General features: G+C 41.7%; 1 protein-coding gene across 1 annotated transcript in view; it reads left to right on the forward strand.

Moving 5' to 3' along the window:
- The window catches only part of FBN1 (fibrillin 1), a 258,301-nt gene that overhangs the window by 203,155 nt on the left and 40,283 nt on the right, over positions 1-14,863 (forward strand). Inside the window, exons 43-47 of the mRNA XM_047766424.1 lie at positions 1,069-1,140; positions 4,993-5,118; positions 7,879-8,001; positions 11,920-12,045; positions 14,243-14,359. Coding sequence (XP_047622380.1) covers positions 1,069-1,140; positions 4,993-5,118; positions 7,879-8,001; positions 11,920-12,045; positions 14,243-14,359 — 564 coding nt within the window. The remainder of the gene's footprint in view (positions 1-1,068; positions 1,141-4,992; positions 5,119-7,878; positions 8,002-11,919; positions 12,046-14,242; positions 14,360-14,863) is intronic.

A 14,863-nucleotide genomic window follows, 5' to 3' on the forward strand; every position in this document is an offset into this window, starting at 1 on the left:
TGAAGACCACTTTGGAGATCCCTGGTAAAGACTGTCATTTACTTTCAGAAATATCAGTCTGAGTTTTAAGAATCTGCATACTCTTAATATAAAATGCAAGATTTCTTCTTTGTGTTGACTATTGGCCAAATCTAGTCATGGCTTTTCATTAGCTATGCAGTTTGCACACATTTTAAGAGTCCCTGAAATTTGTCTGGATGGTCAATGGAATTGGCATGATGCTTCTTGGAAGTAGACACTCATAGATTAAGGAAATAAAGCATTAGGAGAAAAACTTGAAATATTTTGAAGTATTCTAATTGCTTCAAGAAAGCTTTCACTAATTTTCATAGGTTTGAACCCTAATGTAGTGGCTATCTTGAGCTTAAACTGATACCATGCCATATCAGTTACACTCATGATCTGGAATTAGAGAATCTCAGACTTAAAAGGGACCACATATGGCATCTGGTGCATCCTTTATTATCAACTTTGATGCATTCAGGTGAGGGAGAGAAAGATAGAGGGCCAGGGGTGGGAGCAACAGCAAACAAGAGAGTTGCAACAAAAGAAGTCCAGCACCAAAAATTGAAGGAATGAGGTAATTTGGTTGTTTGACCTAAGTTAGTCTTTAATAGACCTGATGTCAAGAACTTGACTAGATTTGCCATGGTCTCCCCAAATCTACCAAGGAGATGACTTTTGTATGCTTTCTTTAAATCCTAGATCCCTTAATGCAGAGTAGAGAAAGGCACTTGTGCCAGCTGCTGGGTTCAGAGCTGAACAACATCCTTATAGAAACCCAAATTCCTACAGGCAAACTCATATAAATGAGTGGCATGTGATGTAGAGACCTCTGCTTCTGCCTCATTATTGTGTCAACAGGAGGTCACTTCTCCTTTGGTGCTGGTCTTAGGCCAAGGTTACCCCATCTGCAGGAATTTTCAGATTTATTTATTTTAAATGCTTAGAATATAGATCATCACCTTTCATGAATGTTCACAAGTAATTTCATTCAGCCTTATCATTCCTCTTTGCTGACCCCCCCATTCCCACCCCGCTAACCCCACCTTTGTTCAATCACTGCAGATGAATTTGCTACACTCTGTGGAAGTCAAAGGCCAGGCTTCGTCATCGACATTTATACCGGCTTACCTGTTGGTGAGTTATAGTGCCATTATTGGAACTTTTTGTCTCTTCCTCTGTGTTAAGAAAAGGAAGTATATACCATTATTTTCTCAATTTCCTTTTTTTTTTTTTGTTAGAAGGAAAAATCATTTCACAGTGCCATTTAGCTTTGTTTAAACTCTTGATTCTTAGTTTGAAACAAACTGTACAGACACCCCATGTAGCTCCTCCTAATTGGCAGCAGCATTTGTTGGTCATGATTAAGGGGACTGGAAATCTCACAAAGTTACAATCATGCTTAGTTAAACCAACCCTAGGCATCAACAAAGAGAGAGATTCTGGGAGTAGGGCCAGTTGACATTTGATTTGACTATAATTCCTAATCCTTCTGTCTAAGACATGAGTTTAGTAGGACAACCTACATCAATCCTTACATGTAGGTTGTTCACATAAAGCTGTTTTGGTGGATTAGTTTTATCTTATACGGAATCTCCTCAGGTCATCTACTCTGGGATTTTTAGATATGAAATGGAAAAAAAAAAAAAAAAAAATTTTTGGAGTTCCCTGGTGACACAGCAAGGTAAGGATCCAGTATTATATCACTGCGGCATTTCAGGTCGCTGCTCTGGTGCAGGTTTGACCCCTGACCTGGAAACTTCTTCAAGCTGTGGGCACAGCCAAAAAAAATCTTTCCAATCAGAGGCCCCATCTGGCAACTGGAACAGAGACCACTGCAGTGCTTGAGATGCTTATGCAAGATGTAGACGTACTGCACAGCATTCAACCAACAGAAGCAGTGCCTTTGTGATTTAAAACCAAATGACCAAAAAGTAGATGGAAAGCAGTCACATTCTTCGAGTTGTCCCCCAGTGTGATTTATATGGATCCTTAGATGCCCCTCTTAATTCTGAGCAATTGTGTCTAGTAGCACACAGCCCCACTTGCTTTGTTCCACCTTATTCCTAATAAATAAACTGAAATCCACATCAGCCTTTCCAGTGACCTTGTTTGAGAAAACAAGGGTCTGGTCCAGCAATCAGCTCAGCTCTCTCAGTGCCAAATCCATATGGCTCCACAGTCTAGTCAACATCCAAAGAAACTTCATGGTTTGGAAAGAAAAACTGCTAAATGACATTGGCATGAAACACCTGGCCCTTGCTGCTTTGTTTCTCCTCTTCTCAAAACATATCTTTTCATCTCCTTAGAATCTCCATTCTGAGGATAAGTGGTCTTTAATAGTAATGATTCACCATGGACCCCAGCGAAGTCTGCCTCCAAGGTTGGCAGCAGGCAAAGACTCGAAACAGCATTAACATTGTCCATTAATAAAGCTGGAAAAGCCTCAGACATCCTCCAATCCAAACACCTTGCCTTACACTTGAGGGGACAGAGGCCCAGACAGGGGAAGGGACTCAGCAGAGGTCACCTGGCTAATTAATAACAGAGCTGGGACCAGAATCCAGTTCTGACTCACAGCTTGCTTTGCCTCTAGCTCTTAAAAACTGGGAATGTGATAGTTAGCAGTATACTTATTGTTAGCAAATTCCAGCATGACAAAATATTTAGATGACTGAGAAGCTTTGTTTTATTTAAGCTTTATACTCTCCTTCTGAAAGGTTTGAGGATTGTTGGCATATAGAACCCATTCATATGGGGCTAAAACTATAGCAAGTTTATTAATCTTGTCTTTAAATATAAACTTCTCCCAGTTAAAGTTCAAATGGAATCCAGAAAAGAAAATATGATTTTTAATTTTTAATATATGCCCTTGCTATTTTATGCCTAACAATGGCTAGAAATTTGACCCAGCCTGTTATTATTAAACTTGATCATACATCACTTATACTTAAATGAATGGGAACATAATACTTCATGTTTTAACCCATATATGTAGTACAAGAATGCCTGATTTTATTTATTTCTTTATTTTGCTGTATGCTGAAGGTATGTGGTTGTGATGTTGCTTTGACTAACTTTTTAAGAATATGAATGACAAATGTGTGAAAAAGCTAAAAACATAATTACTTGTATTCAAAGTAGCAACATGCCCTTTGATAACTCTAAACTTTTTTTTTTCCATTAAAGAGATCAATTTGTCTTCAAACAAAATCAAACCCTTTAGAAAAAGTTCTAACAGTAAATCGATGGTCTGTCAAATTTCTCCTTTAAAATGGATTGGCTTTAGAGTGTGAGTCTTCTGAAACCACAGAAGCTTTAGGTTCCACTTAAGTCTATGGCCATTATCTTACAGCTTCTGCAAACAAAGTACCCCCATGCAGAGACTCTAAACTCTAATGTGTAAAGGAAAGTATATCTCAACAATAGTTTACAGAAACCTATTGAATTTACATCCCTTCCCAGCTCCTGAAGTGTTTTGTGAAACTCTGCCACAGGGCTGGCAGAGGGACTCTCTAGGATAACAAGCACTTCCATAATAGTTTTGCACCGATTGTGTGACTGTAATATGGAAAAGCATAAGGGAGGCAGGGGAGCCTGTTAGTGGATTCCTGGCATCAGGTCCCGACTCTGCCTCTTATTGGCTTTATGGTCTTTGGCAAGTTTCATCCTCTGACTTGGGCTCAGCTCCATCATCTGCATCATGAGGAGAGTCAGGGTACCTAGAAACCACCTCACAGCATGGCTGTGATCACAATTTGGTGAGTACAACCAGGTTGAATGCTGGAGAAACATGCCAGGAATGTAGCAAGTGAGCTGCTACTATTATAATCACTGTTACGATCATTATCCTAGAGGACACTGAATGGTCAGGACTTCATAGCAGGTCATACAGAGAGCAGACCCACCAGGCTGGTGAGGAGGAAACACTTGCCCATGGCTCCCTCACCAGCTGGCCAGCATGTTAGCAGCCTGGGTCCTGGCTCTGCTCCCATGCCTACTTTGGTTCTGTTTTAATGCTCACTAGCCTCACTTCCAGGTACTGGTTCTTAATTGAATACTTTCCTTTTTTTTTTTTTTTTTTGTCTTTTGGGGGTCACACCTATAGCATATGGAAATTCCCAGGCTAGGGGTCGAATTGGAGCTACAGCTGCTGGCCTGTGCCACAGCCACAGCAATGGAAGATCCAAGCCATATCTGTGACCTACGCAGCTCACAGCAACACTGGATCCATAACTCACTGAGCAAGGTTAGGGATCGGACCTCCATCCTCATGGATACTAGTCAGGTTCATTACTGCTGAGCCACGACGGGAATTCCTGAATATATTTTAATTGATGCATTTGTCAGACAGTATGCTAGGAGTTGGTAACATACTGTGGTGTAGCCACCAGCCCCAGGTCTTGGGAAGCCACAGTAGACTGACAGTCCTTCTGCAGTGCTGGCTCCATCTTCACAGCCAGCCCAGGAATGGCTTGTATCCCCAGACCTGACTTAACCTCCTTTCCAAAGCCCTGTGAAGGAAAGGGGTGTTGAAATGGAATTTGAAAGATGAGAGTTGGCTGTGACCATGGGCTCCTTCTCTGTTCTTTGCCAGCTCTCCTTTCCCATTCCAGCCAAACCCCACCACACACCTGGGGTTGAGAGACCACCTATCCTTGGCAGGTAGTTAGTGCCTGTTGCCCAGTGGGTATAAAGACGGCTCCTACCTGAACAAAGCTGGTGTTTTGAAAGAAAACCAAAAAGATAGGCAGTCAATCAGAGAGACACATGAGTGTCTCACATGTGGTTTAGCTATTTCACTTTGCTTTCATTGACGTCCCCCAGTTCTAACACCCCAAGCTCCCCCCCAACACACACACACAGTTTCTCTTCTTTAGCTTTACACCTTACATGGAATGAGTTGGAAGCAGCTGACTTCAGTTCCAGTTTACCCTGCACAGGACCACGTGCTGTGCCATCCCTCACACGTGCCTGCTCTGTTCCTAGATATCGATGAATGCCGGGAGATCCCAGGGGTCTGTGAAAATGGTGTGTGTATCAACATGGTTGGCAGCTTCCGATGTGAATGTCCAGTGGGCTTCTTCTATAACGACAAGTTATTGGTGTGTGAAGGTAAGAGATTCTGGCAGTCTGTCCCATTCAGAAATGAGCCACATCCCACCCTCCCACAGACTTTGGAATTTCAGAAAACAAACTCCAGCAAATTCCAGCAGCAGTGAAGGGCATGGTGTAGATTAACAGACATTTCATGTTAAAAAAAAATAAAAATAAAAATAAAAAAAAATCCCCTAACTCCCAGTAGGAAAAGCAGGATGTCCATTCCCCAGCCTCTCCCCCTGACACAATGTGTTAGATTTCCCAGCTGATAGGAAAAAGCCTTGAGATCCTGGGTGTGTCCAATAGGTGGCTTTCATGTCACGTCGCTTGAAAGTGAGCATGGCTGGTGGGCAGTCATCTCGAGCTGAATCTCAAAATCAGTGTTCTCTTCCACACGGAGACTGTGCTCCTCCCAAGTGAAAACAAGGTTAATGCAAATATTTCAAATGCGTGAGAGAATTCCAAATGGCAAGAACAGCAAATTTGATTTTATACGAAGAATGTTGGCACATGTGCATATGGTGCTTTTTTCATTTTCAAATTGCCTCCCCTTGCCATGTGTATGTACTGTGAGTCTGCGCATTCCTTACCTCACTTCGTATTTTTCCAACATCTGGGGAGGATAGTGCGCTTTTACGTTTTTGTAAAAGGGACATTACTGGTTATTAAATGTATCATGGCCCCTAGGATAATAGCTAGAATAGTGTTCTATTTAATACTTCAACCGAGGGCCTCTAGCAGAGTTTTTGTTCATGTTAGAAAAGCTCATTGTTCCTTACAGCATGTAGGTCAACACTGTAATGTTAAAAAAAAATCTCCTAAACTGGGGACAGCTTATAGACCATGAGTGAAGTTATAGCCCTGAGCTCATGCTTGTTCATTCTCTTCACCAGGCTTTCGGTTCTTACAGCCAAGTTGGCACGTGTTCCTCACTCTGCCTGTTCTGTGGCGGAGTGGGAATGGGGTGACAGCCATGCTGAGTGCCTTCCTAAGGAGTCATTTTGGGCTGTGGCTGGGGCCCTGTGGTGTGGGAGGCTGTCAAGGACCAGGTGCCTGGGGTGGAAGCATGATGTGGGAAGGAAGGGAGCCCCAGCAGGGCTATAGTGCTAGGTGAGGCTGTCTCCTCACAGCCACCATCTCCCACTTGTTGGCTGTGCCTCAGGATCCCCCCACCTCCTGTGGCATTGCCCCTTCTTTTCTGTTTAGAGCTGTTACTGTAACTAGGCACCTCTTTAATACTTACATTTGCTGAAGCAGCCGCTGTTGGCCAAAACCCATAGGCAAGACCACCCATGACCACCAGGTCAACCTAGACCTTGCGTCACCTGTGAGACTGAAAACCTACAGTTGCCCCAACTTTTGGTTTCCATTTCACAGGATAGCCATCTTCAGAGTGAATGTTTAGTCGAAGGTCAGCTGCTTCCCAGCACACTCTAAGCTCTCAGAGTCAGAAAAGGAAGGTTGATTTAGTCCATGCATAAGCCACAGTGAAATTGGGACAGATTCCAGAAATGACTTAGGGACCATCTATGTGTCTGCTCTCCCCAAGAATGCATAGAATCAGGCATCTGATGCGTCACAGAGATGCTCCACTTCTAAAAGCTACCTTCTGTGTTTCCATACACCCTTAATTGAGAGCAGGGCAGGAGAGGGTGATGTGGGGTCCTGGATACATTGTAACCCAGGGCAGGCTGGATCTCCCTGGGCTCCTGTGTCTGCTGCACACAAAGGCACACCCCATGTTAGAAACTCCCACTGACTTCAAATAGTCCTGAGGTTTTCCTGCCACAAAAGCACACACCCAGGACGCCTTGGTTGGTGGATCCCCCCCCCCCAACCCCTGCTTGTAGGAACTTCTTTGGCTGAGCCAATTTCTGCATAAAATCCCAGTACTAGGGGCTGAGAGCTGACTCCCACCTAGGTTACAGGCTCTTCCCTTTACTGGGTGTAGACTGAATTAGAATGTCTTATAGGAGCAGGGGAAGGGAACATGTATTTGGTCCCATGATATAACCTAGACTGTGTGGTAACATTTACAATACCATGAATTTGAACTGTATTAGGTAGCTGTTAAAATTTTTAAAAGATAGACAACCCCCTGAGCATAATCCCCACTCAGGAGTACACGATGTCCGTTTTATTCTTTCCTTTGATAGTGAGGGTTGGGTTATTTTCAGTGGTTTTATGTGCAGCCTCTAAATGTTTAGTCTCCTTGAGTTGACTGCCATGTGAAGAGATTTAAGAAGGAGCTTCTGCAGCCCTGCGGCTCCAAGCACTGTCTGTGGACCAGGAGCACCAGCATCACTTGGGAGCCTATTGGAAACACAAAATCTCAAGCCACTCCCCAGACATGCTGAATCAGCATCCACCCTTCAATAAGGTCCTAAGTGGTTCATATGTACATTGAGGTTAGAGATGCTCGCAGACCTCACCACCTTGAGTAAATCGTAAAAATCCCAGGCATTGAGCAAATGTAAGATTTCCTAGGATGTTAGTCTCTACCCATGTCAAGCCCTGGCCCCTGCAGCTGAGTTTCCCAACTTTTTTTTAGACATTAACATCATTAGAACCCGTACGTGGTGATAAATCTGGTATTTGCACTTACAAAAAGTTTCTATAAAGCAGAAAAATTAGAAAATAAATTTCCTGTCTTTCATTGTGTATTCGATAGAACCCATCAAAATAAAAAACTGTAAATCCATGTTGTGCAAGAGGCTTCATCAACTTGACACCAGATTCTGCTCTAGTTCTCACTTAGTTCTCTCCTGCTTGTAGATATCGACGAGTGCCAGAATGGCCCAGTGTGCCAACGCAATGCAGAGTGCATCAACACGGCGGGCAGCTACCGCTGTGACTGCAAACCCGGCTACCGCTTCACCTCTACGGGCCAGTGCAATGGCAAGTAGTCCCTACCACCCGCCCCCACCCCGTGGGCCAGCTCCATCAAGTTGCAGATCCTCAGCTTTCTTCGAGGTGCTTAGGTTGAAGAACCCATGAGTTAAGATTTAGGATTGCTAGGTTCCAATAACTAAACTGGAAAAAAGGAAACTTGTTGAAATAACACAGCTTTTTTCTCTCTTTAGAGATGGGATGTTTCAAATTTGCCTCTCTGCTGCCCTGCTGCAAACACACGTTCCCACAAAGGGACACATGCGTATGCATATACGCGCGTGCGCGTGCACACACACACTTCCCAACTAATGCTCAGAAACAAATTCTTTTTTTCCTTTCACTTTATTACCGTCCTAGCCACATACCCCAAATCTATATAGCAAAGCTTTCCTGAGCTGGGCCAGATTAACCTGCACAAGGCAAGCTAAAAAGAACCAGCAGCATCACTTTTTCTCCTCAACATCTTACAAAACTGAGGGCAGCAAACATTAATAGCCTTTTATTAGCTGTGACAGCTACAGCAAAATGAAAAGCTATCTCCTACAGGTTAGATTTTTGTTGTTGTTCACTTTTGTCAGGGATGTGGTACAAATAAGAAAGACGAGTGAGTTATCAACTTAAATTGATGGTAACGTTATTAAGTATCGGACGATTATCTTATATCAGTGGTATCCATATAAAAACACTGGTGTTTTAGCCCAGAAGCAAAGTAATTCCACAGAATAATTTTCATCTGAGTCTTTTAGTTATAAATCATTGTATGTTTAGCAAGGAGGTCAGGAAGAATGTGTTATTTTGCTTTTCGGTTCATTTCGCAAGGAGTTTCCTGGATATTTTATGCATTTGTGAATGAAACAACACCAAGGAACGTGGTCAGTTTTTCCTTGGATTTCCTTGCCCACCAGTGATTAAGTGGTAGGAAGTGCACTGCTCTCCATAGGGTATTTTGTATTGTTTTATGAGACTTTGGTGGGAAGAGGGTGAAAGAGCAGAACAAAAACTCACTTTGAGAATCCAGACTTGTTTTTCAGGTTTAAAGGAACATGTGCAAGTGTTTAGCATTTTGTCAACAGAGCAGTTGTTATCCATGTATTAAAAAAAAAAAAAAAAAAAAAAAAACAAGGCAGGAAAAGTGAGGACGTCTCTGATATGAGCCACAATAACCTCGTGAAACTTGGCATCCACACCACTTCCCTGCATTTTGCTCTTAATTTATATTTCTTTGAAACTGGGTGAAGTAATTCCAATCAAAATAAGGAACTGCTGATAATCTAGAACGTGTCATTTCACACCATTTCATGCTCAGGCAAGAAGTGGGACAAATTATTTATACATCAAGACAAGATGTCCAACCAGGGCCTGCTGGAGCTTAAGGTCTCTCATATTTTCTTGTAGAACATTAACAACAGAACTCATCAAGTGTCGACCAGCGATAAGTACTATATGGGAGTGTTGCCTGTGGCCAAAGCTCCATTTCCCTCATTCATTGAAATCCTCACAAGAAAGGCAATGTACTTGAGTTTGAGTTTTGCAACTATTCAGCCTCTAGGGCTAGAGACTTCATTCTGAGAGTATCTTTATCTTACTTTAAAAACATTTAAAAATGTCTTTAAATACCATCCCATATATGGCATTTTTCAGGCATACTATAAAATGCTCCTCTCTTCCTGTGTTTAAGATGGAAAGAACTAAAATATCCTTCTCATCATTCTAGCTTTATTTGCATTCAGAAGTACCTCATCCCAGCAGCTGGCCATAATACCCACATTATTACTGAGAGGTATGAGAGAACAGTTAGGTGTTTAAGCCCAGGAAGCTGGTCTGATCTTGGAAGCTGTATAGTTAAAGCAAATGTAGCCCATTCTGAAATGTCTTGCCCAGCTAAAGACATTTTCTTCCCAGCCACTTCCTCATGGTGTCCTCCATCTCCACTGACTCTGTGGATGTTCCCTGCCCTTGCCCCCCGCAACCCCTGTTTAAAGCTCCTTTCTTAACCTCAGACATAATCTCCTAGGAGTTTAAATCCTGGTGCTTATAGAAACCTAGTTTTCTGGTCTCAAGACAAAGTAAGCTTCACAATTAAGTTCTCTAGACTTATATCTTTCTGTTTCACCAACAGAACATTATCCAAGTCTTATTTTTAAAAAATCATCAGAAAATAGGCAACATAGGAAAGAAAATTCCTAATTGAGAATCCCTTTTTAATAACATTCTTAATGCCCTCCAATTCCCATGGGTCCCAGAAATAAGACAGGCCCAGTTCTTGTAGGTTCAGTACTACCCGAGGGTGCCCAAGGTTTGGGCCAACTGTGGTACCACCCCACCACCACCACCACGAGATACCCTTCCTTGAAATCACCTCCCTCCGTGGAGCTTGGCAATGGAAATCAATTTCCTCTGCACATCCCAGGGAGCTGCTTGCTCATTTGCAATCAATTTTCTCCAATGGGCATTATCATAATTTGCTCACCAGCATTTCTGGATAGGCTAGTTGTAGTTCCTAAGCTGCTCTATCCACATTTCCCTTCTTCATGATATACTCAGTCCCACTTTTAAAGGATATGGTGATACATCAACTCTAAATGTTCTGTGAATTGGAAGGAAGTAGTTGTGATGATGGCAGCCTGAGCACATGGAACAGAGGGGATGCACTCTTTTCCTGCATGGGCATGGCTGCTCTGTGCAGCAAAGAGAGCCTGTTTCCAGTTGCTGCCTTCTCAGTTGACAGGGCAGGCAAATGGCAAGTTTGGGTTATTTAACTGAGAGCAGGTACTTTATAGCATCTACACCCAAGGTGGCATTCTGCTATTTGCTTTCTTTCTTTTTTTTCAAGGCTGAATCTGTGGCACATGGAAGTTCCCGGGCTAGGGGTTGAATCAGAGCTGTACCTGCCAGCCTACACCACAGCCACAGCAACACTAGATCTGAACCACATCTGCAACCTCCACCACAGCTTCTGGCCACATCAGATCCTTAAGCCACTGAGCGAGGCCAGGGATCGAACCCCCATTCTTTTAGACACTATGTTGTGTTCTTAACCCACCGAGCCACAGTGGGAACTCCCTATTTGTTTTCTTCTGTGACAACAGGAAAACCAGGATGACACCGTGCTCTTTGAATTATATTTTCCCTAAACAGAATCTTGAGAGCTTTAAAAAATTAGAGACATAAATAGGCATATAATCATATAATTTGTGGATTCCTGCAATGAATTCAGCCTCTCAGATAATAAGATTTCAGGAAAGCAATAAGTATTCACTTGATACAAATTGTGATTTAGAGCCTGAAAACTGTCAGGAGCAAGATGAGAGGGCTTCCTTTTGAAAGAATATGAATAGGAAGAATGAAACTTCATTAGGATTGTCAAATGCTGAAAGGAACCATGTGTAGAGAGGAATTCTTGGGTAAGATAGAACAAAAGATTGCAGGAATGAGACAAAATAATGAGGTGAAACTGGAACAAAGGACAGTGTAGGTCGTCCATTGTGAAAACCTCTTAGCAATGGGATCTGTTAGACTTTGGTTTAAATTTCCAGAGGGAAGGGGTCAAGATTGGAGGCACCAAATCCTGACTAGACAAAATAATTAATTCTACAGTCTAGGATACTGCTGAGGCAGGTAATCAAATGGATGCTCTCCCAGCTTGGATCCCTTGTCCCCATTCTACTTCTAAGTTTTCTCATCTTTCAGAGGACTTTTTGGATACTGCCCCTGTTTTTCATTGCGTGTTTAATGTTAATGTCCTCTGAGTATGCCCAATAAATAGGAGTAAGTTTTAACCAATTTTGAGGCAAAAATAAATATGTCAGTGTCTGTTCTACTGGCTTAGTTTAGAGCTAGGATTAATCCTGACAGCAATACCTAGAAGTTATTCACTTTGTTTTTGTCTTCCAAGTTTCCATTTAACATGCTTTTTATCTACAGATCGCAATGAATGTCAAGAGATCCCCAATATATGCAGCCATGGACAGTGTATTGACACAGTTGGAAGCTTTTACTGCCTTTGCCACACTGGTTTTAAAACAAATGCTGATCAAACCATGTGTTTGGGTGAGTATGTGACTATCATTTCATTTATTCTTTATAGCCTATTAAAAAATTCATTTGTATGTGAAACTATATAAAAGTTAATACTAAACCTTTCAGTAGCTGTTTTATTTATAAAACACAACCAGGTGCGTAGCATTAATATCCTTTGATATTTAATCTTTGGCCATCTGAACATCATAAACCTCTTTCTTGATATTCATTTGGCTGTCAGTTCAGAAACACTTTTGACTAAGGGATAAACTGAGAAAGATACTAAGACAAAAAAATACTTTCTATTAATGTTAATAGCCTATTATTCTTTTATAATATTTATTTGGGTTTGCCTTATTGGAACAGAGTGTAGCTTTTGAGTGTTGAGTATCAGAATTCTTTGAGAAAGTTCTGCAGTTGCCCCAGATCCTCAAAAGCAAATTTAGAGATCATTTTCCTAGAGGAAAAGAGCTCACAACTTTAAATCCCTTCCTTGGTTTCAGCACTGAATCACAAATGTCGATTTAGAATAAACGTCAACTCTGTAGTCAATTTCTCTCTTTCCCGCCTTTTTCTTTCTACTTTAAAGCAACATCCCTTAAGTGTATGGGGGAATTCACGAACATGAATCAGTTTCATAGCTGGAAAAAAAGAACAATTAATACAGCAGTGTTTAAAGTGCTTGCCTTTAGCTATATGAATTCATCCATTAAGAAACCTTCCCATAAAGTTTTGTCATCTTCAGAGCAGATAACAAGTTTTAAGTTGAAGGATTTTAACCAGCCCTGTTCACCACTGCAGAGATAACCCCTGCCTATTAATGAAACTCTGCTCAACTTTCTTTCTTCCTCATCCATCTGAATTATCTGCCAAAGAACTTTCCCTACTAAAGAACTTCATTTGCTTGGCTAAAAATGACTCAAGGCAGAAGTTCTTGTTTGCTGGCAAGGTGACTCATCTGGATGCAGTCTTCAACACCAACACCCATGTTGGAGTCACACTGGACTCAGGAATCGCTTCCTCATTCAGGATCACAGAGAATTTATCTTCATGTCCAAACCAGGAAAGGAAAGAAACTCCTAACCTTAAACACTACCTTTTGCTAACCTGAAGTGGTACCTCCCATTCCTACTCCATCCCTTGTCCTTGCCCTCTTCATCCTGCCTCACCCTGGCAAACCAGCAATATCAACTTTTTTTCATTTTAAATTCTTCTTCCTTAATGTAATGTGCTCCCACTCTTTGTGAGAAAGATGTCGGCTTTACAAAATGCAAAGACATACATAAGACACCAAAAAACTTTATGTAATAGAGTGAAAAGTCATAGACCAGGGAGTTCCTGTTGTGGCACAGTAGGAACAAATCTGACTAGTATCCATGAGCATGCATGTTCGATCCCTGGCCTCGCACAGTGGGTTAAGGATCTGGTATTGCCATGAGCTGTGGTGTAGGTTGCAGACACAGCTCGGATCCTGTGTTGCTGTGGCTGTGGCGTAGGCTGGCAGCTGTGGCTCCAATTTGACCCATAGCGTGGGAACTTCATCTGCTACAGGTGCGGCCCTAAAAATCAAAGGAAAAAAAGTCATAGACCAATATACAGACAAATCATACTGCAAGAGAAGAGCCAGTTTAAGTGCCATCACAGTGGGATGGTTTAGAAGAGAGATAAGTCACCATTTAGTGGGAGTGGTTGTGGAGATTTTGGGGTGGACTGGGAAAAAAGGGAACAGATGTCTGAAATTCCAGGTGAGTTAAAAAGCTAATTTATTTTGTTGCTGATTTTGGGGTAATATCAGGTGACTCACTGCTTTTTGGTAAACTGGAGTGAGAATCTTAAAGGCTGACGTTTGCCAGAGGTGGCAGCAAATCAAGACCCAGATGCGCACAGAATTTTCCATTTCCAAGTGAAAATATTTGAGAAAAGTGGCAAGGGTGGAGAATTCTAGAAGTAAATAGAATAAAATTGTTCTTGTCCAGTTCTCATGTCCTTAGCTTGCCTCCTTTCACATGCTAACCAAGGAAATGATTTTCTCCTAAGGTTTAGAACCTTGCCTTTTGCTGGTTTCTCACAGGGAGCTGCCACTGCTGGGACTAAGACCAACATGAATCTAGAAGTTCTCAGCCTAAGTGTATCATGTTGTGAACTCTGAAATGCCCTTTAATCCCAGGTGACCACATACTCTCTTCTGTTAATAAATGTGTTTTTCTCTGTCCTTTGCTCCTGCTAGACATAAATGAGTGTGAAAGAGATGCCTGTGGGAATGGAACTTGCCGAAACACCATTGGTTCCTTCAATTGTCGCTGCAACCACGGTTTCATCCTTTCTCACAATAACGACTGCATAGGTGAGTGTGTAAAACAGTTGGCTACCCATGGAAGGCAGTTTTGTGTGTGTTCTTGGTAATCAACATCATCTCCAGTGTGCCGGCTATCTTTCTAAATATATGCCATCTCAGGTATGACAATTGGCTAAAAATTTAGTCAAATATAATGTGCTAGTTGTCAAATATAGTCACTACATCTATTTTATTAACATGTTCATTTGCAGCTATAATTTTTTGTGTCTACTATGCTGTGAATTAAATACATTTCAAAATAAATTGAATATGTTTTAAAACACACAAAAGTGATCTTTTGTATAGAAATTATGTAACTCAGGAGCAGTGTGGACCTACTTTTCTAGATGTTTCACTATAGCCTCTCTTCAAAGAGGTAAATTATTGAATCTATAAAATCCTTCTTACAAAACAAACCATGTTATTCACAAGCAAGGGTAAAGAACCAAATTTTGTATTATGCTAGAGGCACATTTTATATACTTCTGAATATAAGAATACTTAGTAACACCC

This window comes from Phacochoerus africanus, chromosome 2, assembly GCF_016906955.1.
Source record: "Phacochoerus africanus isolate WHEZ1 chromosome 2, ROS_Pafr_v1, whole genome shotgun sequence".
In the NCBI taxonomy this organism is placed as follows: domain Eukaryota; kingdom Metazoa; phylum Chordata; class Mammalia; order Artiodactyla; family Suidae; genus Phacochoerus; species Phacochoerus africanus.